The sequence below is a fragment of the Macaca nemestrina genome, chromosome 13 (assembly GCF_043159975.1).
Source record: "Macaca nemestrina isolate mMacNem1 chromosome 13, mMacNem.hap1, whole genome shotgun sequence".
Classification (NCBI taxonomy): domain Eukaryota; kingdom Metazoa; phylum Chordata; class Mammalia; order Primates; family Cercopithecidae; genus Macaca; species Macaca nemestrina.
Window position 1 is genome coordinate 42,632,703 of NC_092137.1, and position 25,490 is coordinate 42,658,192.

Genomic DNA, 25,490 nt, shown 5'->3' on the forward strand with positions numbered 1-25,490 from the left:
AGATGTTTTAATGAGAAACAGTACAAGAGAATTTACCTGCCTTCTAGGGCTTTTTATCTAATCTAGCTTAAGAGCTAGGACATGTTTATATGAAAGTATAACCACCGGCCGGGCGCGGTGGCTCAAGCCTGTAATCCTAGCACTTTGGGAGGCCGAGACGGGCGGATCACGAGGTCAGGAGATCGAGACCATCCTGGCTAACACGGTGAAACCCCGTCTCTACTAAAAATACAAAAAATTAGCCGGGCGAGGTGGCGGGCGCCTGTAGTCCCAGCTACACAGGAGGCTGAGGCAGGAGAATGGTGTAAACCCGGGAGGCGGAGCTTGCAGTGAGCGGAGATCCGGCCACTGCACTCCAGCCCGGGCGACAGAGCGAGACTCTGTCTCAACAACAACAACAAAAAAAAAAAAAAAAAAAAAGAAAGTATAACCACCATGCTAAGAAGGATATCATAGATGCCAAATAAATAGTACAAATAAGCAATTCCTTAAGGAGTTCAGGAGGAAACATCACATCTACTAGGGTAATCAGTAAATGCTTCAAGAGAGGAATAGAATCTGAACTGGGCTTGATGAATAATCCAATTTCAGCAGCTAGGCATTGCACAGTAAGGGACATTTGTGTGGCTCAGGAACAAGTAAGCAGGCCAGGCTGGACAAATGAAGACTGCAAGAGGCAGGCGATACTCTTAACTCCTGGGAAGTCCACTTCATCAGTCCCTGATGCCTGTGTCCTTCCAATGCCCTGGATTAACTTTGACTCTCCTTGTTTTTTTTTTTGTTTTTGTTTTTGTTTTTTTGAGACGGAGTCTTGCTCTGTAGCCCGGGCTGGAGTACAGTGGCCGGATCTCAGCTCACTGCAAGCTCCGCCTTCCGGGTTTATGCCATTCTCCTGCCTCAGCCTCCGGAGTAGCTGGGACTACAGGCGCCCGCCACCTCGCCCGGCTAGTTTTTTGTATTTTTAGTAGAGACGGGGTTTCACGGTGTTAGCCAGGATGGTCTCGATCTCCTGACCTCGTGATCCACCCATCTCGGCCTCCCAAAGTGCTGGGATTACAGGCTTGAGCCACCGCGCCCGGCACTCTCCTTGTATTTTCCAGAGTTGTTGTTTCTCCATTTCTCCACCACCACAAAGCCATCCAAGCTCTCATCCCCTCACTCTGGGAAGATTTCCAACTCATCTTCTTGTGTACAATCTTCCCTCTCTCCAAATCATGGAACACATGCACCTCATGCACTACTTTATATGCATAACCCATTTACCCCAAACACAAAACTGGCCAAGGGCTAGCCACTGCCAGTAAAATAAAATTATTCTCCCTGGAATTCAAGGCCTTCTATCATCTGCTCTCTATCCACCTCTCACTCCATCACTGGACTCAAGCTTCCACAAACATCATATACAAGTTTCATGCCCATGATGTTCCTTTTATCCTAAAAAATCTCTTTATTTTGTTCCGAGGCAGGGCGCACATGGTTGTGCAGGTTGCATTAACTAGAATTTATATAAATGACATTCCCTGGCCAGGTGTGGTGGCTCACACCTGTAATCCCAGCACTTTGGAAGGCCGACCCGGGCGGATCACCTGAGGTCAGGAGTTTGAGACCAGCCTGACCAACATGGAGAAAGCCCATCTCTACCAAAAATGCAAAAAATAAAATAAAATAAAATAAATGACACTCCCTGCTAGTTTGGGCAGTGCACAACCTCTGCAACCTTCCAACCATGGTTTGTTTCCATCCTCCATCACCTTAAAGGCCTTCTCCAAACAACTGAACTCTCAGAAATCAATTGTGCCTCTGATTCCTACATCACCAACTTGACACCAGCTTTTCTTTACAACAGAAAGTTACAATATTTGGAACACCAGCAGTACCTTGAACATAGCAGATACTCAAAAGATGTTTGCAAACTATGATGGAGTAAGTCAAGAACGGCAGGTTGTCATCAAACTGTAAAGAGCTTTGAAGGCCAAGAAAGAAGTTTTGGCTTTATTTGGCAGATGCGAAATATAGTCAAATAATGAGAATGATGTTTTGGAAAGACTAATCTCAGCAACCACAAGCAAGCAGGGTTTTAGCGACTATATGTAAAGTGACAGCTTAAGGGCCCTCTCTGTTGGAGGGCAGAGGGAGCTTCCTCTGTAATAAGCAGCATCCTCATTCAGCCATTCTGCAGTTTATCTGTTTGGGATTGCAGATATTGGTTTTCATATACCTACACTCAGAGAAGCTAAAACTGGGCCATTAAGCCAAGAAAAACATGCTTTTGCTTGAAATATCTAAGTATCTAGGAAACAGCTCTGACTTGAATAATTATACACATACATAAAATACATATACACAAATAAGCATTACTTTTCCTTTCTCCCTTCACTTATTTTGCAGTCTCCCTCTTTTCCATCTCTGTGTCTTCCCTTTTTTGTTTCTTGTGTTTCTCTCCCTAAAATTACTATCCATTTCTCTCATTTCTTTACAAATGCTTTACATTAATGATCTCCATATGGCCCTTTCCCTCTCCTAAAACACCTTCCCTCCCCCTAAGATTATATTTGAGGTATTTTACTGGTTTTGCTCATATAGTAGCTCAGTCAACTCCCTCTTTATCTGTACTAATAATAATTCAATTCTCCTGTTTCCTTTGCTAATGTAGCTCAAACCTTCACTAACCTTAGAATTCTACAGTTACTAGAGAATAAAAATTTCAAGTCCATTTTCCCAACGCCCTCCTTAAAAAAAAAAAAAAGGGCATTTATTTAGGTAAATAAATTAATTTCATTGTATTGTTGGAGTACCAAATAAGTAATTCTTATCTGTAAATTCAAAACTGTTAGAACCTAATTCACTAAACAAAATGAGTTTCCTAATGAATTTCCTTTCAAAGCATGTATCTTGGATTTCAAGTCAAGAAGAAATAATAGACTCCGTGGTACTAGACAATTTTATTTACTTCTTAGATTTGTATAAAAATCCTTACTCCCTACGGGAAAAATATCATGTAGAAGTAATTCACTGCAATAGCAAGACCGCCATTCCAAACATGTACCTGCCCATCAGGAAAAGATGACAGAGCACAACCTTAAATTTAAAGAGAATGGAAGGAGGATCTTAAGACAGTGTCAAACAGATAAACTATAATATGCAGTTTGGGTTCTGTGCCCCAAAAGGCTGTCTTCTTTGAAAGTCCACCCTTAGTCTGCTTATTCCTCCCACCGAATATGCTCACTTGTACTAAAAACAGGAGAGTGCTATCACCATTGAAAGGTAAGACAGTCTAAGAAAAGACTGCAATATTTTCCCATTCATCCTAGTAAAGTGAAAAAAAAAAAAAAAATCACCCAAATACTGTTTTCTGGATTTAGGACAGTTTAGAGTTTTCTCTGCTCTCAAGGTCATGGTTTTTTCCCTTCCCATACTACAGACCCTCTGAAAGTCGCAGTGTGAATCTTTGATACCAAACGGTGGACAAGAGCTTTGCTAACTCCACACTTTGTAGGAAAGCGGGGGAGAAAAGGGCACAGACATTCATTATTGAGGGTCTATCGGTAAATTAACCTCCTTTATAATATAACAATTCCATTACAGCACATACTACGCCAGGGGCAGAGTGTATAGAATGTGTGGAGAGTGCACATTTCACCATAACAAGAATTCATCTTTCCAAACACTACCAAAAATTGGCAAATAATTAAAACTGCGCTTAGTTCAAGGCTTAATTGTTAAACCCTAACAATAAAAGTTCAGAAAAATCTAATTAGCAGGTTGCTCTCTGCTCAAAAGTAAACTACAAAGAGGGGACGTTTGTCTATCTCTACACGCCCCTCCCCATGCCTGGGGATTTCGCCCTCAAGAGGTGCGTCTAGTGCAAGGGCCAGAACCCGCTGATGCCCCGGACAACGCGGTGGGAGTGGGGACCGACCCGTCCCGTAGTTGGCCACGCCTGGGGCCTCGCTGGGTCGCGCACCCCGCTGGCTCGGTCGCCCGGAGGCGGACAGAACGGAGACGGGACTGACGGACGGCACGGACAGACGCGACAGGACGGACGGGACGGGCAGAGAAGCAGTGCGTCCTACCCGGAGGGCTCCCTCCCAGGGCCGGCGGAGTACCTGCTCCGGTCATCCAGGCTGCGGTTGTCGGCTGCTGCGTTGCGCCAGTCGGGCAACGTGCTGGCGCACAGCACAACCATGGACACTATCACGAACACCACCGATACGCTGGCCAGGATCTGCGCGGCCAGCGACGACGTGGGCTCCTCGAAGGTCCGCCGCATGCGCTCCAGCCAGCGCCTGGAGGGAGCCGCCTCGGCCCCGCCGGGGCGCGCCTCGTCGCGGCCCAGCACGCCCGGCTCGTCCGCTGAGTAGAAAGTGTAAGTGTCGGACATGCGGTCGTCGAGGCGGCGCTGGCAGCAGTACTCGAGGTGCGCGCCCTCTAGGCCCCAGTAGATCATCTCGTTGTAGAAGGAGAGCTCGCACATCCGTGGCGCGAACCGCAACTTGCCGTGGCCGCGCACGTAGAGCAGGATGAAGCCGAAGGCCTCCGAGTGCCGGTCGAAGAAGTATTCGTTGCGCTCGCGGTCGTAGTCGTCGCACACCTCGAGCACGTCGCGCTCAGAGCGGCAGCCGTGCAGCCGGCTCACGCGGCGCAGCGGGAAGTCCTTCAGCAGCTCCCGGGACAGCGAGTACCGGGCGCCGCCCACGTTCAGCACCACCGAGGCCGCCCCGCTGCGCCCGAAGGTCATGGCTGGCCGCCCGGGGGACCTTCGGCCCGAGGGCCCCGCTGCAGCTCCCCCCACAGCCGCCACGCGGGACCTGCCTGCCCGTGGCCGACGGGGGAGCCCGCCGTCGGGGCCCGCGCTCCCTCGGGGCTCCGCTCCTGCCTTCCGCTGGCCCGGGGATCCCTGGGCTCGAGTCTCTCTGGCAGCGCAGGCGGCGCTGCTAGCGGCGCGCCCTCCGCCCCGCGGTACCTGCGGGTGGCCGGGGAGTCCCCGCCGGCGCCAGCGCTGCGCCCCACCGGCTGGAAACGCGGCTGTGTCCGCGCCGCCGCCCCTCGCGCCCGAGGGCTACCCACTCCCAGGCCCCGGTGCCCTCTCCCAGGCCGCGGCGCCGACCCCCTGAGGGGTGCGGGCGCCGAATGGAGGCGCCGGGGCGGGATAGCTCCCCGTCTCCCGCGCTCCCTGCGGCCGCGGATCCGGCGGCCGCCCCGCCGCCGTCCAGAGGCAAGAGGCAAAGTGAGCGGGTTCGGAGGCGGCGAGGAGCCGGCTCGCGGCGGCGGGGGCGGGGCCTCTGTGCCGTCCTCCTCCTCGCCCGCCGGCTCCGCGCGCGCGGCTCACCTCCCTCCGCGCCGCCCTCCGCTTCCCGCCCGCGCCCGCACCCGCACCCGCACCTCCCCGGCTCGCTTGGGCTGGGATTCCCGGGCGCCCCGCCCTGGACCTCGGGCTCCCGGCCTCGTGACGCCGTCCTCCCCCTCCGCTCCCGCCCGTAGTGGCGGGGAGGGGTCCGCAGGGTGGGGGAGCGGGGAGCCCAGCGGCCGGGATGCCTGCTCCCGCGTCCCGCCCCGGGCCATCGGGATGACTTGGACAGTCCCTAAGGGCCCTTTTAACAGCCCTGGTTCAAAGCCCAGTGTGGACTCGGGTGCGGGGACAGACGGCGTTTGGAGAGCTTTTTCCAGAAACTGTCCGGAGCCCAGCTCGCGTTCTGAGATCGCCCCTAAGGATTTCTCAGGGAAGGCATCCCAGCCACGGCTTTTCCTGCCGACTTTGCTCTTCCTCCCGCCGCGCGGGGCGACCCACGTACCGCGTGCTCCGAGGGCGGCTACACGCCCCAGCCCCCAGCCTTGGTGCCGCCTGCCAGCCCGCGGAGGGGAGCGGCCCCTGACCCGGCCCCCACGTTCTGGGGCGCGTGTCCTGAGAAGGCGCCTACATGTGGCACGTCTGGACCCTCTCGAGATGCTGCCCTTAGTGTGGGATGAAAGTCTGGGGAGGAACCCCTTGTCACCGGCAAAAACAGCCTTTCACGTGGTCTTCGTCTGCATCCTCCTTTTCAAAATATCTTGATTTCCCCCGCGGACCCCTGACCCGGCTGCAGCACCGGCCCTCCGAGCGAGAAGAGCCCCCTGAAGGCTCCGCAGAGCGATCTATCCCGAGCTCTTGTCCGTGCCCAGAGAGTGGGTTCCACTTGGCAGGGATGATTTGAAACTGCTACCAGCAATTCATTCACCTGACACCCGACACCAGCAGTCCAGCCCACCGGAGGCGAGACAGGTGAGTTGTAAGGCGAACCGTGTTAGATGCAAAACAAATATTAGAAGAAAAAAAATAAGGGTGGGGTAGGGTGAGATGCGGTCATCTGACCACAGGGTAACCTGGCTGGTTAAAGGGAAGGGTTATTCTTTGCCCTCCTCCGCTTTTCATAATTTTGTAAGATTGTCCGGTGCCCGCTAGAGGTCACCAAACGGAGTCCTTTTGCGCTGGTTAAGTGGATTCCTAGTGAAAAGGCAGACAACTGAAAATGTGAGTGCTGTCTCACATAAAATAAAATCACTCTGGGTAGCTTCTTAAAGAATGAAAATCTCTGTGAGTTGTTTATCCCCAGACTTGGATAATTTATTTTAAGAGCACTTAACGTGATTAAAAGCTCAAAAACGAGTTAGCATTTGCTACTTTAGTATCTACTAAATACTTTGCTATTTAGTATCTATTTTGCTATTTAGTATCTACTAGGTAGATACTGCTACTTTGCTATTTAGTATCTAAGTAGATACTAAACAAGAAAAATATCCGTAAGAAAGTGAGTTTCAAGACAGAACTGGAGGTGCTGATGGCCATGAGTTGGCACAGAGAAAGGACAAAATATTCCTGGTAGCAAAATCTCGAATGTGGAGGTTTAAAGTCTATGAAAAGTATAATGCACTTGCCCACTGAAACAATGGAGATCTCAACTGCAGCATTTAGATTGAATCCTATAATCTATGGAATCCCTGGAGGTTTTAATAGCAGAAATGGCCTGATGAAAGCTTTATTACAGGCAGATGCCTTTGCACTTTGGGTCATTCTAAGGAGAAGGTCATTTCAGTAACCCAGGAATGGGATCCCCAACCCCATGTCTGTGAGGATGAAGAAGGGTCTGTTCTGAGAAACACTGAGACCAAGAACTTTTCAGGTCTTGAAGATGGATTTGTTGTAGGATGTGAGGATGGGGAAAAGTTTGCAGATGTGAGCCAGAGATGAGCCTGGCTTCACACCAAGAGCCAATTCATCAGGAAGCTGTTAAAAAATACTTTCTAGAAGCATCACAAGCAATAGAAGACAGAACTATAGTGTCAGTTGTTTGCTCCAACGTTATTATAGGGTTTATTTCCTGTGTTCTCTCTGTAGAATCCCTCTACTGTCTGTTGATTGTACCAGTGGAAGAAATATCTCATTTTAAATTAAATTTGAGCTTAGAAAACAAATTAATTTGATGACAATACAATGTGTGCCTCCTAGGTATATTTTCATAAGATTTCTTAGATAGGTTTAAATCATTTCATTTGTTTCAAGAGTAATATTTTTATTTGATTTTAATATCATCAACCACTGCTGCAGCAGTAATACCCAAATCATTTTCTTAAACAAAGAAAACAGTGATGCAGAAATGATAGGCTTGTCTCAATATAATCTGGTTTAGAGAGCGTTCTTAAAGCCAATTCTATTCCCTTGTACTTTGAGAAGATAATGTTGTGAATTATTACATCTAAATTCTCTCCTAGACTCAGGATGATATTTAGGCTCTTCATATCTAAACCTTTGGAATGCATTACAATTTAAAGGTAGAATTTTAGAGGTTGAAAGAACCTAGAGGTTTTCTAGTTTCAGAAACTAGGAAAAAAAAAAAAAAGCAAATAATTACTCCCATTTTTTTCTCCCCTCCGAAGTTACAAAGCTTCAGAGATGTGGCTGTAACTTGCCCAAGCTTCTCCAGCAGCAGCATCCTGGCAGAGGCTAGAATCAGGTTTTCTAATGTCGAACTCTGCTCACTCTGTTTCCAGGGCCTGGATTGCTGCCACAACCTTCTGCCTCATCTCTTTGCACTCCAGTTCTTTCCTGTCTCTATGAATTCTGAGTAAGACCACCAGAGAGCTCTTAGTTCCATCCATTTTCATCAGGGCATTCCCGAGTTCAAAAACCTGAAAGATGACTGGGTGTGGTGGCTCACGCCTGTAATCCCAGCACTTTGGAAGGCCAAGGCAGACAGATCACCCAAGTTCAGGAGTTCAAGACCAGCTTGGCCAATATGGTGAAACCCGTCTCTACTAAAAATTCAAAAAATTAGCCAGGCATGGTAGCAGGTGCCTGTAATCCCAGCTACTGGGGAGGCTGAGGCAGGAGATTGAGATTGCTTGAACCTGGGAGGCAGATGTTGTAGTGAGCCAAGATCATGCCATTGCACTCCAGCCTGGGCTACAAGAGCAAAACTCCTCTTGAAACTAGAGGTTAAAAAAAAAAAAGAAAAAAGAAAAAAGAAAAAAAAAGAAAAACCTAAAATGAGTACATAAAAGTACATAATTAGAAATTGTCTATATAATAAAGTCCAAATTAGCTGGGCACGGTGGCTCACGCCTGTAATCAGCACTTTGGGAGGCCGAGGCAGGTGGATCATGAAGTCAGGAGTTCAAGACTAGCCTGGCCAAGATGATGAAACCCTATCCCTACTAAAAATACGAAAGTTAGCCGGGCAGGGTGGCAGGCGCCTGTAATCCCAGCTACTCAGGATGCTGAGGCAGGAGAATCGCTTGAATCTGGGAGGCTGAAGTTGCAGTGAGCCAAGTTCTCACCACTGCACTTGAGCCTGGGTGATGGAGTAAGACTCCATCTCAAAAAAAAAAAAAAAAGTCCAAATTGTCTATAGGGCTCTCTCTAGACTCAAATCCTGGCTGTATAACTCATTTGCTAAGCCACCTGGAGCCAGTTCCTTAAACCTCATTGATCCTCAGTTTTTCTCCTCCATAGAATGAATACCTACATCCAAAGGGGTAATGAAAAGACACAAGCTGATGTGAAGGTGGTATGTAGCTCAGTGCATGACACTGGAACAATCTCACTGGAAAAATCTCACTTCATTTTTGCTTCCTTTAGCCCAAATAAGCCATGCTTATTTCTCATTCCAGGGTTCTAAATAAACACAGATTGGATAAGTGAATTGATTTGTCTAAACATGTGACCAATAACAAAGTAACCTGAAACAAAAAATTCAGTAAAAAGTTGTGACCCTTATACTGCTGACTCTGGCTTGAACACAGATTCCTCCATCAGTTTGCATTGCATAACTGGATGTGTTCAAGGACTCTGAACACCCTGTCTGCCCCAAAGCTTTAGAAATTGAAATACCCTGTGGGCACTACTGTTCCATGCAGCTTACTTATCAACTCTGTCTGCTTTAAAAAGCCCTTGCCCTGCTGGTAATTCATATTTTCAATGTTTGCGTTTACATCAGTTTATTTCTCAGCCTCTGCCGAATCAGTTGGGACTTTTAAAAGTCAGCTTTTTGAATGGAAATGTAGCCTTCTAATTTCTCTCATTTTAATAAATAAAAGACTATGACTTAGCCCACTATGCACAATGACCACTGTAGAAGGTGTTCAAAAGACCACCAGGATGGCTGAATGGTAGAAAGGAGAGCTTTATTGGTGTTATCAGTTTGCAAGCCAGGAAGAGAAAGTCTCCGGTGTGGACTGAAGGTGCTCTGTCTTCAAAGAGGGGAATAACAGGTTGAGTTTTAGGCCTCACAGGGCCTGTATCATACATAATCAGCAGGCTTGGAGGAAAAGCTATACATACTTATGGGGGAGGTGCACACATGTGTAATGGGTACACATATATATAACATACATCGGGATCACTTTGTGATAGGGCTTTAGCATTAAAATGAGGTGGAATTTGGCTCTTTATGTCAACAGGTGAACTACAGGCCACAAAGACAGCTTGTGTGCTGTGTCTGTAAGCTGGCTGAAACTGATTTGAGGTCTGCAGCAGCTCATCAGAAACGAATGTTTGTAATGGCTGTCTATCCAGACAGAGTTGTTGTCATCTGGGTTGTATAACAGAATTGAAAGCTCCTATTTTTAGGGAGTTTAGCCACAGTAATTTAGAAATTTGCCAGTCAAGCCCTGAGCCCTCGACCCATCAGTAACTTGGTTTCCTTATCTTAGGGTCTGTCTTAGTTTATTAAGGGGCGTATATTTTGGTCTCTCAGATTACAAAGGTAGAGCTGTAACACAGTAGCACTATGAGGTTATCCCAAGATTCGATGGTGGTCTTGTTTACAGAGCTCTAATACAGGGAAGTATAAGTAAAACTAGAAAAATTTGGCCGGGCATGGTGGCTCATGCCTATAATCCCAGCACTTTGTGAGGCTGAGGCAGGCGGATCACCTGAGGTCAGGAGTTCAAGACCAGCCTGACCAACATAGTGAAACCCCATCTGTACTCAAAATACAAAAATTAGCTGGACGTGGTGGTGGGCGCCTGTAATACCAGCTACTTGGGAGGCTGAGGTGGGAGAATCGCTTGAACCTGGGAGGTGGAGGTTACAGTGAGCCGAGATCATGCCACTATGCTCTAGCTTGGGTGACAGAGTGAGACTCCATCTCAAAAAAAAAAAAAAAAAAAAAAATTAGCTGGGTGTGGTGGCATGTGCCTGTAATCCCGGCTACTCAGGAGACTGAGGCAGGAGAATTGCTTGAACCCAGGAGTTGGATGCCAGTGCACTCCAGCCTGGTGACAGAGACTCTTATCTCAAAAACAGACAAACAAAAATGAGAGATATGAGAAAAGACGTAAAAGTTCTCAGATGTCTAAGGCTGAGGCAGGAAATATGTGTAGGGGAGGGGAAAAATTTTTTTCCTCTACTTTCCTAGGTTCTTGGCCTATGGTCCTACAAATTAAACTGACAAAAGTTAAAATCAAAGGGTGGTTAGTATCAAAATCAAGGGGCTTTATGAAGTTTTTTTTGTTTGTTTGTTTGTTTGTTTTTGAGACGGAGTCTCGCTCTGTCGCCTAGGCTGGAGTGTAGTGGCCAGATCTCAGCTCACTGCAAGCTCTGCCTCCCGGGTTTACGCCATTCTCCTGCCTCAGCCTCCCGAGTAGCTGGGACTACAGGCGCCCACTACCTCGCCTGGCTAGTTTTTTTTGTATTTTTTTAGTAGAGACGGGGTTTCACCGTGTTAGCCAGGATGGTCTCGATCTCCTGACCTCATGATCCGCCCGTCTCGGCCTCCCAAAGTGCTGGGATTACAGGCTTGAGCCACCGCGCCCAGCTTTTTTTTTTTTTTTTTTTTTTTTTTTTTCAGACGGAGTCTCACTCTGTCGCCCAGGCTGGAGTGCAGTGGCGTGATCTTGGCTCACTGCAAGCTCTGCCTCCCGGGTTCACGTCATTCTCCTGCCTCAGCCTCCAGAGTAGCCGGGCCTACAGGCACCTACCACCACACCCAGCTAATTTTTTGTATTTTTAGTAGAGATGGGGTTTCACCATGTTAGCCAGGATGGTCTCAATCTCCTGACCTCATGATCCGCCTGCCTCAGCCTCCCAAAGTGCTAGGATTACAGGTGTGAGCCACCGTGCCCGGCCTATATAGCATCTTAACAAAGAATAATAAATTTGCTAAGCAGCAACCAGCTAAAGGAAAAGGGGTTTAGGCTTTTAGGGGTGGCAAACTATGGAAAAGTAAACATATCAGGAAACTAACAGAAGATAAGTGTTGTTTTATAAGATGCATTATGCATTACGTAGATTCCTCTGGTGCTATCTCTAGGCTGATAAGAGGCTAGGATCTCCAGTGGTTAAGAATCTTTCTGCCTTCCTAGTAGAGAAGAGGAGGGCATAATTTTTTTTCTTATGTCTAATTCTTCTCAAATGCCTTTAGCTCAAAATAATCCTTATGTCAAAATGGCATATTTTGGGAGGCATATTCTGATCCCCTACATATGGCATGGAGGCCATTATTGTATTGTCAGCCAACCCACTCCTAACACTGTGGCTTCATTAAACTTAACATTTAGATAACATTAAAGTTACCTAACTGAACTTGAGCCCACCTACCCAATGCAGCAAAGTCAAACCCTCGCATCGGGATTGCAGTGAGAGAAAGTGAGGCATTTATTGCAGAGGGCCAAGAAAGGAAAATCGGACAGCCCATGCTTAAGACCTGAATTCCCGGCCGGTTGTGGTGGCTTATGCCTGTAATCCCAGCACTTTGAGAGGCCAAGGCATGTGGATCACTTGAGGTCAGGAGTTTGAGACCAGCCTGGGCAACATGGTGAAACCCTGTCTCTATTAAAAATATAAAAATTAGCCGGGCCTGGTGGCGTATGCTTGTAATCCCAGCTACTCGGGAGGCTGAGGCAAGAGAATCACTTGAACCTGGGAGACAGAGGTTGTGGTGAGCCGAGATCGTGCCACTGCACTCCAGGCTGGTCAATAGAGTGAGACTCTATCTCAAAAATAAAAATTTAAATTTAAATTTAAAAAAGACCCAAGTGCCCCGATGGCTTACAGGCAAGAGTTTTTAAAGGCAGGAAGGCAGAGGTTACAGGCAAAGTCATAAATCAGTACATCAAGGCCATACATTGGTTTGACCTGAAAAGGGGGGACATCTCAAAGTGGGGGTGGGGGAGTGGCCAACAGGTCATAGATGGATTCGAAGATTTCCTGATTTGCAATTGAGTAAGGAGTTGAAGCTTTGTCTAAAAATTTGGGATCAGCAGAAAAGAATGTTGGCTCTGGCCTGCAGGTGTGGCCTCCTCTAGGACCCTCAGGAAGAATTTTAGAACAAAGAATGGCAGTCTGAGTTCAGTTGTTAGTCCCCCATCTGAGGTCTGTGTGCCAGTGGATCTGTTCGGTCGAGGTACGGGTTTCTGAAAAACAACTCAGGGACATATGTGCAGATGTTATCTTTACTTTCTATAGGGAAACAAACATGCTGTGATTCTAACTTCCTTAGCTATTATTGTTATTGGAAAGGGGTCCCAATCCTGCCGAGTGTGGTGGCTCACACCTGTAATCCCAGCACTTTGGGAGGCCGAGGCAGCTGGATCACCTGAGTTCAGGAGTTTGAGACTAGCCTGGCCAACATGGCAAAACCCCGTCTCTACTAAAACTACAAAATTAGCCAGTGTGGTGGCACATGCCCGTAATCCCAGCTACTCAGGAGGCTGAGGCAGGAGAATCACTTGAACTCTGGAGGCAGAGGTTGTGGTGAGCCGAGATCGCGTCATTGCTCTCCAGCCTGGGCAACAAGAACGAAACTCCGTCTCCAAAAAAAAAAAAAAAATACAAAAATTAGCCAGGTGTGGTGGCAGTCGCCTGTAATCCCAGCTACTTGGGAGGCTGAGGCAGGAGAATCACTTGAACCGGGAGGCAGAGGTTGCAGTGAGCTGAGATCGCACCACTGCACTCCAGCCTGGGAGACGGGGCAAGACTCTGTCTCAAATAAATAAATAAATAAATAAATAACTTTTAAAAAAGGAAAGGGATCCCAATCCAGACCCCAAGAGAAGGTTCTTGGATCTGACGCAAGAAAGAATTGGAGGCAAGTCCATAGAGTAAAATGAAAGCAAGTTTGTTAGAGAAGTAAAGGATTAAAGAATGGCTACTCCTTAGACAGAGCAGCTGCTCCCAAGGGCTGCTGGTTGCCCATTTTTATGGTTATTTCTTGATGATATGCTAAACAAGGGGTGGATTATTCATGACTCCCCTTTTTAGACCATATAGGGTAACTTTCTGACATTGCCATGGCATTTGCAAACTGTCATGGTGCTGGTGGGAGTGTAGCACTGAGGACTACCAGAGATCACCTCGTCACCATCTTAGTTTTGGTGGGATTTGGCCAGCTTCTTTACTGCAGGCTGTTTTATCAGCAAGGTCTTTATGACCTGTATCTTGTGCTGACTTCCTATCTCAACCTGTGACTAAGAATGCCTAACTATCTGGGAAGGTAGCCCACTAGATCTCAGTCTTATTTTACTTAGCTCCTATTTATTCAAGATGGAGTTGCTCTGGTTCAAACACCTCTGACATTTTAAACTGCTATACCTTCTTGTTTCTCAGGTTGTTTATTTACTTCTCAGGGCTAGCTAGGTGACTGGAATTTACCTTGAAGGAGTTCAAGAATTTCATTTTATTTCTATGCTTTGAGGTGGAGGGTGCCCAGCAGGCTCCTAAGAGGGGCTCCTGTTCCTTCTCATGCCCTCAAAGCTGGGTGTTCTAGTGTATACCTGTAGTCTCAGCTGCTCAGGAGGCTCATGCAAGAGCATCCGTTTGGCCCAGGAGTTCGAGACCAGCCTGGGCAACATAGCGAGGCCCCATCATTTAAACAAAATGAAAAAAGGAAAATAAATAAATAAATAAACTGCCCTCAGACCCATCGCACCCCAGGAACCACATTGCTCTTTTTTTTTTTTTTTTTGAGACAGAGTCTCCTTCTTGTCACCCAGGCTGCTGTGTAGTGGTGTGATCTCGGCTCACTGCAACCTCCACCTCCTGGGTTCAAGCAATTCTCCTGCCTCAGCCTTCTGAGCAGCTGGGATTACAGGTGCTTGTCACCACGCCCAGCTAACTTTTTGTATTTTTAGTAGAGATGGGGTTTCGCCATGTTGGGCAGGCTGATCTCGAACTCCTGACCTCAAGTGATCCACCTGCCTCGGCCTCCCAAAGTGCTGGGATTACAGGCATGAGCCACTACGCCTGGCCATGAACCACATTCTTTTTTGTTTTTGAGTCTATCAAAAGACTTCACTCTGTCGCCCAGGCTGGAGTGTAGTGGTATGATCTTGGCTCACTACAACCTCCACCTCTCAGGTTCAGGTGATTCTCCTGCCTCAGCCTCCCGAGTAACTGGGATTACAGGTGTGCACCACCATGCCTGGCTAATATTTTGTATTTTTAATAGAGACGGCATTTCGCCATGTTGGTCATGCTGGTCTCAAACTCCTGACCTCAGGTGATCCAGCTGCCTCGGCCTCCCAAAGTGCTGGGATCACAGGGTGAGCTACCACACCCAGCCCCATGAACTACATTCTTAAAAATGAGAAGCCACCAGAGGGACATGTCACTCCTATGTCACACTTATGACACCATCTCACATCAATGTCCTTGCTTTTTCTTCTCTTCTGCTCCAGGACCCTTTAAGCATTTTTTTTTTCTTTTCTTTTTTTTTTCTTTTTTTTTGGTAGAGACATGATCTCCCTATGTTGCCCAGGCTGGTCTTGAACTCCTGGGTTCAAGCAGTTCTCCAACCTCATCTTCCTAAAGTGCTAGGATTACAGGTGTGAGCTACCACAATTGGCCCCTTTCTGCTCTTATTCAAGCAAAAGAAACACTCTCTTCCTTAAATTTCCAGCTTTGCGAAGCTCGCTATATAACCATTAACAGCAAAAACATTTGTGGTGCCATTATAGGAACAGCCCCTCTTTGTAATCTTCACCCCAGCGTCACTCCAGTCATGCTGCCCTGTTGAACTGGGATGACCCTTCTCCCCATCACCACTCTGAGGACCTTGCTCCATACGATGGCTAAGCCCTTCTAGGAGGCACCATGCACTCTGCTGCCCACAAAAACACTGTTATTATTAATCCCATTGTACAGATGAAGAAATGAGGCTTCAAGAGAAGAGTTGGGCCTGGGCGTAGTGACTCACACCTGTAATCCCTACACTTTGGGAGGCCGAGGTGGGTGGATCACGAGGTCAGGAGATCAAGACCATCCTGGCTAACACGGTGAAACCCCATCTCTACTAAAAATACAAAACATTAGCCCAGTGTGGTGGTGGGCTCCTGTAGTCCCGGCTACTCGGGAGGCTGAGGCAGGAGAATCGCTTGAAGCTGGGAGGCGGAGCTTGCAGTGAGCTGAGATCGCGCCACTGCACTCCAGCCTGGGCGACAGAGCGAGACTCCACCTCAAAAAAAATAAAAAGAGATGAGATGACTCGCCTAAGGTCCCAAAGCTAACTAGTAAGTGCCAGAACCAATACTGAAACCCACAGACTGTGCAGGCTGTCTTGCCTCCCATGCTGGCTCAGCACCACCTCTCCTCTCTACCAAGCACTAAGCACCTCCCTGGAGGGAGGAACCAGTTAGGTGATGCCAGAGGAAGCAGATAAATCTAGAATGCAGATCATTATACAAGATAATTAGTCTTCCAAAAGCCACTTTCATATCATGAAATATTTAAGAGAAGATCATATAATGTCTGATACGTACTTCAGAACAACCAAGAGCAAGGGCAAGTGGGTGGGAATATAGATGAAACGAGATTGGCCACAAATTAATAATTTTTTTTTTTGAGATGGAATCTTGCTCTGTTGCCCAGGTTGGAGTACAATGGCACGATCTCAGCTCACTGCAGCTTCCATCTCCCAGGTTCAAGTGATTCTCCTGCCTTAGCATCCCGAGTAGTTGGGATTACAGGTGCCTCGAACTCCTCTCCTCAAATGATCTGTCTGTCTCGGCCTCCCAAAGTGCTAGGATTACAGGCATGAGCCATCGCACCCAGCCCCCTCAAATTGATAATTATTCAAGCTGGATGATGGGGTTCATTTTATTAATCTCTCCACTTTTGTGTATATTTGAAATTGTCCATAATAAAAAAGTAAAGCCCAGTACGGTGGCTCACGCCTGTAATCCTAGATCTTTGGGAGGCTGAGGCAGGAGAATTGTTTGAACCCAGGAGTTCAAGACCAGCCTGGGCAACATAGTGAGACCCTGTCTCTACTAAAAATAATTTTTAAAAAATTATCTGCGTGTGGTGGTACTCAATGCTTGTGATCCCAGCCACTCAGGATGCTGAGGTGGGAGGATCACTTGAGCCCAGGAGGTCGAGGCTGCAGTGAGCCATGGTCATGTCACTGCACTCCAGCGTGGGCAACAGAGTGAGACCCTGTCTCAAATATTATATATAATATATTTTTTTAAGTAAAAATAAAATTTTAGCACCTTGGACTTCATTTAAGCTTATTTTCGAATGCCGATTGTGATTCCATAGTTCCTTCAGATTGGATCTGAAAATAGAGACATGTAGGTGGGGAGTAAGGGATTGGAGACTAATTTACTTATTTTTATTTATTTATTTATTTAGTATTCTTTTTTGATACGGAGTCTTGCTCTGTTTTCCAGGCTGGAGTACAGTGGCATGATCTTGGCTTACTGCAACCTCCATCTCCCGAGTTCAAGTGATTCTTGTGCCTTAGCCTCCCAAGTAGCTGGGACTACAGGCACAGACCACCACACCCAGCTAATTTTTGTAAATTTAGTAGAGATGGGTTTCACCATGTTGGCCAGGCTGGTCTGAAACTCCTGACCTCGGGTGATCCGGCCGTCTTGGCCTCCCGAAGTGCTGGGATTACAGGTGTGAGCCACTGCGCCTGGCCTGTTTTATTTTTTTGAGACAGGGTCTTACTCCATCTCCTGAACTGGAGTACAGTGGTGCAATTATAGCTCACTGTAACCTCAAACTCCTAGGCTCAAGTGGCTTCCTCTTCAGCCTCCTGAGTAGCTGGAGTAGCATGCATGATCACGCCTGGCTAATTTTTTAATTTTTTGTAGAGAGAAGGTCTCACTATGTTGCTCAGGTTAGTCCCCAGCTCCTGGGCTCAAGCAATCTTCCCACCTCAACCTCCCAGTGCTGGGATTGCAGGCGTGAGCCACTGCTGATGGTCTTGCTCTGTCTCCCAGGCTATAGTACAATGGCACAATCACAGCTTACTGTGGCCTTGACCTCCTAAGCTCAAGCAATCCTCCCTCCTCAGCCTCCCAAGTAGCTGAGACTATAGGCATGCATGACCACATCCAGCTAATGTCTTTTCTTTTTTTTTAATAGAGATAGGATCTCACTATGTTGCCCAGGCTGGTATCAAACTCCTGGCCTCATGCAGTCCTCCCACCTCAGCCTCCCAAAGTGTTGGGATTACAGGCATGAGCCACTGTGCTTGGCTGAGAATAAGATTTCTGAAAAAGATACATAAAATAGTTATGAGTGGTTATTTCTTGGTCGAGGGATTAGGAATATTAGGTTAGACATGAGACCTATCTTTTGTTGGTTATTATAAAGCTTTCTCTTTTTTTAACTGTGTGAAAAGGTTATGTTTTCTTTTTTTTTTTTTTTGAGACGGAGTCTCACGCTGTTGCCCAGGCTGGAGTGCAGTGGCGCGATCTCGGCTCACTGCAAGCTCCGCCTCCCGGGTTCCCGCCATTCTCCTGCCTCAGCCTCCTGAGTAGCTGGGACTACAGGCGCCCGCCACCGCGCCCGGCTAATTTTTTGTATTTTTAGTAGAGACGGGGTTTCACTGTGGTCTCGATCTCCTGACCTTGTGATCCGCCCGCCTCGGCCTCCCAAAGTGCTGGGATTACAGGCTTGAGCCACCGCGCCCGGCCTGAAAAGGTTATGTTTTCAATTGAAAAAAAAAAGAAAGAAAGAAAAACTAGGTCAGGTGCCGTGGCTCACACCTGTAATCCCAACATTTTGGGAGGCTGAGGTGGGAGGATCGCTTGAGCCCAGAAGTTCAAGACCAGCCTGAGCAATATAGTGAGACCCCATTTCTACAGAAACCTTAAAAAATTAGCCAAGCATGGGGGCGCGCACCTGTAGTCCCAGCTACTCCAGAGGCTGAGGTGGGGTGATGACTTGAGCCTGGGAGGCAGAAGTTGCAGTGACAGAGGTTGCAGTGAGGCGAGATCTCGATGCTGCATTCCAGCCTGAGCAACGGTGTGAGAGTCTGTCTCAAAAAAAAAAAAAAAGAAAGAAAGAAACCTAGCTGAGAAAACGTCTGAGCATGTAGCATTCTACCAGATTACCTCTTTTTCCTGAGGCCTATTCTTGCTGGTTCCTGCATCCCGTCTTCTGAGTTACACCTGGGCCAGGCTTGGCATCTGCTGTTCCCTCTGCCTAGAGCATGAACACATTGTCCCAGAGCATTAGGTGGCTCATTCCTTCTTGTCAGTCAAGTCTCAGTTCAAATGTCACTTCCTCAGAGAGTCTTTCTCCAGCCACACACTTCTAGCATATAAACCTATTTTTTTCTTTCCCTTACCCTATTTTTAAAAATCTGACTTGTCCAAACCCATAGAATCTCCAACACCAAAAGTGAACCCTATATATGAACTATAGACTTATTTTTTTCTTTTTCTTTGAGACAGTCTTGCTTTGCCACCCAGGCTGGAGTGCAGTGGCACCATCTCAGCTCACTGCAGCCTCGACCTCCTGGGCTCAAGCGATCCTCCCACCTCCGCCCCCTGAGCATCTGGGACTACAGGCATGTGACACTATGCCCTGCTAATTTTTTTTATCTTGTATGTTGTATATATTATATACATATTACATATAATTATGTATTATATTATAAATTATAATTATAAATTGAATGTATATTATATATTTATGTTGTATATATTATATATATGCAACATATATACTATACAACATTTATATGTTGGGGGAAAGGGGTTATACATCTCTGTACCTTCCTTTTGATTTTGCTGTGAACCTAAAACTGCTCTAAAAAATAAAGTCTATTTTTTAAAATCACCTTGCTTATTCACCTGTTACTTGTTTTTGTTGTTGTTGTTGTTGTTGAGATGGAGTCTCGCTCTGTTGCCCAGGATGGAGTGCAGTGGCACCATCTTGGCTCACTTCTACCTCCACCTCCCGGGTTCAAGCAACTCCCTTGCCTCAGCCTCCCTCAAGTAGCTGAGACTACAGGCGTCTGCCACCAAGCCCAGTGAATTTTTGTATTTTTAGTAGAAACGAGGTTTCACCAGGCTGGTCTTGAACTCCTAACCTCAAGAGATCCGCCTCTCTCAGCCTCCCAAAGTGCTGGGATTACAGGTTCGAGCCACTGCACCTGGCCTCACCTGTTATTTGTCATCTGTCTCCCACAAAATACTGTTCACTTCCTTTGAGAGCAAGGACTCTGGGGTCAGTTCACACCAATACTCCTAGTTCCTAGAATGGTGCGTGGCTCCTTGTAGAAGTTCAGTACCTATTTGTTGGCTGGTTATGGTGGCTCACACCTGTAATCTCAGCACTTTGGGAGGCCAAGGTTGGTGGCTTGCTTGAACCCAGGTGTTTGAGACCAGTATGGGCAACATGGCAAAACCCTGTTTCTACTAAAAAATGCAAAAATTAGCCAGGCGTGGTGGCATGAGCCTGTAATCCTGGCTACTTGGGAGGCTGAGGTGGAAGGTTCAATTAAACCCGGGAGGTTGAGACTGCAGTGAGCCGTGATTATACCACTGCACTTTAGTCTGGACAACACAGTTAGACTGTCGCAAAAAAAAAAAAAAAAAGTCAAACAAAGGAATAAATAAATACTACTGCTGATTTAAATGCTGTTCTCTGACTGCTGAACTGGCTGTATTAATGTATACATTATGTAATGAGGCTGGAATTGACCAACTTAGGAAATCTAGGCTTTTTCTGAAAAACCACTTCAGTTTTCTTAAATGGTTAGCATTCTGGTAGAGAAGGTCTTGGCACTGCTTTACCCCCATACCTGCCATGTCTGCCAGCTTCCCGTGTTTAAAAGCACTGCAGAACTGGGCACAGTGGCTCATGCCTGTAATCCCAGCACTTTAGAGGGCCAAGGGGGTTGGATCACTTGAGGCCAGGAGTTCGAGACCAGCCTGGCCAACATGATGAAACCCCATCTCTACTAAAAATACAAAAATTAGCTGAGCATGGTGGCACAGGCCTATAATCCCAGCTACTCGGGAGGGTGAGGCAGGAGAATTGCTTGAACCCAGAAGGCAGAGGTTGCAGTAAGCTGAAATTGCACCACTGGTCTCCAGCCTGGGCGACAGAGCGAGACTCTGTCTCAGAAAAATAAAAAAGAAAGCACAGCAGAAATCCTCATTTAGCAGGCCCCAATCCTGGGTCAGTGAGTACCCCTATTATTCCTTACCTAGCAGATGCTTTAGTCAGAAAAGTTCTTGAGATCAGCTCCATCATGTCTGGGTCCCCGCCTTCACCCATTCTGTCCCTGGAGGAAGGAGAAAATGTGAAAGCAGACCAGGACCTACAAGGAGAGAACTGTCCACTATTGAATTGAACACTGCAAATGGGCAGATTGTGAATTTTATCTCAATGACGCTGTCACGGAACAAAATAACTGCTACTTTCCTGTAGTGTCTTGGCTTAGGAACTATAGAAAATATGGGGGAAAAAAAATGTAGAAGGCTGTTGCCCTGAGGGTAGATTGACATCTCTCATACCCAACTGTTTGATTGGGTGCTGGAGATCAGGGTAAGAAGCTTTCCAGCAAAGCAAGCCTTGAGCCCAGACAGGAAGGAAGTGGGAGAGCCAGGCAGAGAGAGGGGGATGCCCCCACTCTGACCCTTATCACATCACAGGACAAATTCAAACAGCTGGGCAAGGATTCTGCTGGGAAGAAAAATCAAAGACACTTTGAAACTGAATGAACGTTCCCCACTGTGTTCTATCCATTCTACAAGGAGGAGAGCTCCCTTTACCAACATTAATGAACCAAAATTAACTAGTTTAGGAGCTAACTTTCAAAAACACCTGCTGTTCCTACACTTCTGTCCCTCTAACAATCTATTTCCCAACCCCGCAATGCTAGCCCTCCTCCCACCATGTTCAGTGCTGCTATTTATGCCTTAGAGGAAAGACTGGGACTGGGTTTGACTGAAGTGAAGTATATGGCATTCCTGGAAATGATCTTCTCATTGTAGATGCAACCAAAATAGCATTGACTCCACACTTAATAATTGATATACTCTTCAACAGTAATTGCATTTTTCTTCAAAGTGCAGGATTTAAAATACTTTTTTTCTCCAGTTCTTAACTGGAGATAAAATGATCCATTTCTGGTGTGTGTGATCTTATTACCTATGTAAAAAAAAAAAAAAAAAACCAACCTCAGGCATTTGCCTCAGTTTACTCTGAGATACATGTTCTCACAGGTTGCAAAAAATAGTATTTATGCCGGGCACGGTGGTTCACGCCTTGTAACCCCAGCATTTTGGGAGGCCAAGGTGGGTGGATCACTTGAGGTCAGGAGTTTGAGACCAGCTGCAGCAACATGGTGAAACCCTGTCTCTACTAAAAATACAAAATTAGCTGGGCATGGTGATGCATGCCTGTAATCCCAGCTACTTGGGAGGCTGAGGCAGGAGAATCGCTTGAACCCGGGAGGCAGAGGTTACAGTGAGCTGAGATCACACCACTGCACTCCAGCCTGGGCAACAAGAGTGAAACTCCGTCTCAAAAATAAATAAATAAAATAAATAATAATTATAATCATATTTTCTGTGGAAACTTAAGACGTATAGCAATCTGGAAGATTGGGAGGGTTTTTTTTTTTTTCTTTTTTCTTTGTTTTTGTTTTTGTACTAGAGATCAACCTCAACTTGATGATTGGCAGTTTTTGAAAGTGGTTTGGAGAAGATGCAATTAGGTTGGTGTAAGCCTGTCTCAGGCCTGAGTTTGAAAAAAGAACCTATGGCTCAGCCAAAAATGATGAGATGAGTGCCCACTGGAGCTTTCCCAGTTTTTCGAGATTCCACTTCCAGTGCTGTAACTCCATGCTGCCGTGTGGCCAAGCAACAGCAGGTCCTCTCCCCAGAAGAGAACCTTCCTCTGACTGCAGGAATGTTACCCTCTGCTTAACATTTGCTAGTACTCTATGTCTTCCAAGTAGGATTTTTCCTTTCCAGAGGAAAGTAATCACAAACAAAAATCTTTATAGCAAAGGACACTGAGAAGCTTTTTATCCCCTTTCACTAGCTTCTGTTGTGATGGATGAAACTGCAAGGACAATTAGAGCAAATGTCAGTGTAAATCTCCAAAGAAAGAAGAAAATAAGCTTACCAAGTTTCCTTTGATGATGCCAAGAAGACATTTTCTCCTCTAGATAACAGTGTGTATTTAATTTAGACCATGTCAAGGGATTAGAAAACACTCAACCACTGTACCAGTGGTCTACCTCAATAGCAACAGATACTTATGGAAAGGGAGAAATTGTATATAACTTCTATTGACTCAGCATTAGTTAAGACTTTCAATTTATAGTGCTTTGTGCTTTCACCCTAGTCACCAACTCAAGAATGACATTTATGTTCTATATAAACATTATGAGACATCCTCTACTTATAGGACCCTTGAGAAAACTCCAGTTTTAATGGCACCAGTCAAACCATCCATCAATTCTCCCAGACTGTGAAAATGCAAGGTCTACAAGTAATATCGCCACTTAATTTAAATCAGTCCCCATGGCATCCCCTATAAAAATGTTCACTCTGGCCGGGCGCGGTGGCTCAAGCCTGTAATCCCAGCACTTTGGGAGGCCGAGATGGGCGGATCACAAGGTCAGGAGATCGAGACCATCCTGCCTAACATGGTGAAACCCCGTCTCTACTAAAAATACAAAAAACTAGCCGGGCAAGGTGGCGGGCGCCTGTAGTCCCAGCTACTCGGGAGGCTGAGGCAGGAGAATGGCGTAAACCCGGGAAACGGAGCTTGCAGTGAGCTGAGATCCAGCCACTGCACTCCAGCCTGGGCGACAGAGCGAGACTCCGTCTCAAAAAAAAAAAAAAAAAAAAAAAAAAAGTTCACTCTGCCTTAACTTGCTAACTTGCTAAATAACCAGCTGGGCATAGGAGAGGCTAGTGTTTCTGGTTACCCATGCAGGGGAAACCCCATTTCATCTTTGTGTTGGCAAGCCCCTTGTTACATGTTTAAGGTACTTTTTGGATATTAAACTGTAGTGATTTATTCTGCAAAACCTGTTGTGGTTGGAGGGAGTGTGAGGGGAATGAAATGAGCATTACTTGGGATACCTGGTCCCTGTTCAGGTTGGGACTGAGAAAGGATTCAACAATCATTGGGGTGGGTAGGTCAGCCTTTTCAGTTTGGCAAATATCCTTGGAACTTAAACAAAACAAAAAACTTCCAGAGAGGACCACTAGGAGGTGCTGGGAAGAAAGGGCAACGACTTCACCCAGGAAAAGGGATAGACTCCAAGTGAAGAAGGGACAGACTCCCTGTTAAAGCCTCCTGGCCAATAGTGAGGCTACATCTAAACCTAGCAAGAGACCCAGCTCCATGGAATAGTATAACCAGGCTTATCAAGACCCTCAGAAGTAGGCTTTGGCCAGCCACATAGAACAGAGAAAAGGATAGAACCTCCAGGACAGAGAGAGACAAACACCAGGAAGGACATTTGGGAAACTAGACCCACTTGTCCTGAAGCCCAGAGTGCTGGCGTCAGTGAGCCAGGAATGAGGGAGAACCAAAAGGGCCAGGGAAGTGCAGGACTGCCACGCCTCCCAGGCTGGCCTGAGGGGCAAGCGGGCTAACACCTAGGAAAGCCCTGGAAGGATTTCAGACTCCCATGAAACCCAGCAATGCTGGCCCCCTGTGCCACCTCAAATTGAGACAGACATGAGAGCTTAAAGAATCCCAAGTCTAGGCTGGGCGCGGTGGCTCATGCCTGTAATCCTAGCACTCTGGGAGGCCAAGGTGGGTGGATCACCTGAGGTCAGGAGTTCAAGACCAGCCTGGTCAACATAGTGAAACCCCATCTTTACTAAAAATATAAAAATTAGGCATGCTGGTGTGCACCTGTGGTCCCACCTACTTGGGAGGCTGAGGCAGGAGAATCCCTTGAACTTGGGAGGCAGAAGTTGCAGTGAGCCGAGATGGCACCACTGCACTCCAACCTGGGCGATGGAGTGAGACTCTGTCTCAAAAAAAAAAAAAAAAAAGAAGAATCCCAAGTCTGCAATAGGAAAACTGGGCAAATCAGAGTAATCTAAGGACAAGAAAATTGTGCTTTGTTAGCTCACTATTTATATGACGCTTATAAAAAATATATATACTTTTAAAATATTTTTCTTTCTTTTTATGTGTGTGCGGTTTTTTGTTTGTTTATTTTGAGATAGAGTCTCACTTCATCACCCAGGCTAGAGTGCAGGGGCATGAGCTGGAGACTCACTGCAACCTACACCTCCAGGATTCAAGCAATTATTCTGCCTCAGCCTCCTGAGTAGCTGGGATTATAGGCACCCACCACCATGTCCAGCTAATTTTTGTATTTTTAATAGAGATGGGGTTTCGCCATGTTGCCCAAGCTGGTCTCAAACTCTTGACCTTAAGTGATCTGCCTGCCTCAGCCTCCTCCGAAAGTGCTGGGATTGCAGGCATAAGCCCAGCCTCTTTTTTTTTTTTTTTTTTTTGAAACAGGGTCTCACTGTTGCCCAGACTGGAGTACAGCAGTGCAATCTTAAATCACTGCATCCTCAGACTTCTGGGATCAAGTGATCCTCGCACCTCAGCCTCCTGAGTAGCTGGGACTACAGGCATGCACCACCATGCCTGGTTAATTTATTTTTATTTTTTATGGAGATGAGGTTCCCACTACGTTGCCCAGGCTTGTATCAAGCTCCTAGTCTCAAGTGATCATCCTGCCTTGACCTCCCAAAGCGCTGGGATTACAGGCATGACCCAC

At 46.8% G+C, this 25,490-nt stretch overlaps 2 protein-coding genes across 3 annotated transcripts in view; one reads left to right on the forward strand and one right to left on the reverse strand.

The window, feature by feature from the left end:
* LOC105464920 (potassium voltage-gated channel modifier subfamily G member 3) overlaps positions 1–5,229 on the reverse strand; it is a 73,390-nt gene extending 68,161 nt beyond the window's left edge. The window contains exon 1 of one of the 2 annotated variants that reach the window (XM_011713052.2): positions 4,107–5,229. In XM_011713052.2, coding sequence (XP_011711354.1) covers positions 4,107–4,738 — 632 coding nt within the window. In that variant the 5' untranslated portion in view covers positions 4,739–5,229. Of the gene's footprint in view, positions 1–4,073 lie in introns of both variants that reach the window. The other variant, XM_011713051.2, reaches the window with a different exon arrangement.
* A 332-nt stretch (positions 5,230–5,561) lies between these two features.
* LOC105464917 (metastasis associated 1 family member 3) overlaps positions 5,562–25,490 on the forward strand; it is a 261,198-nt gene continuing 241,269 nt past the window's right edge. Inside the window, exon 1 of the mRNA XM_071076627.1 lies at positions 5,562–6,259. The gene's annotated coding sequence lies outside the window, so the exon portion shown is untranslated. The remainder of the gene's footprint in view (positions 6,260–25,490) is intronic.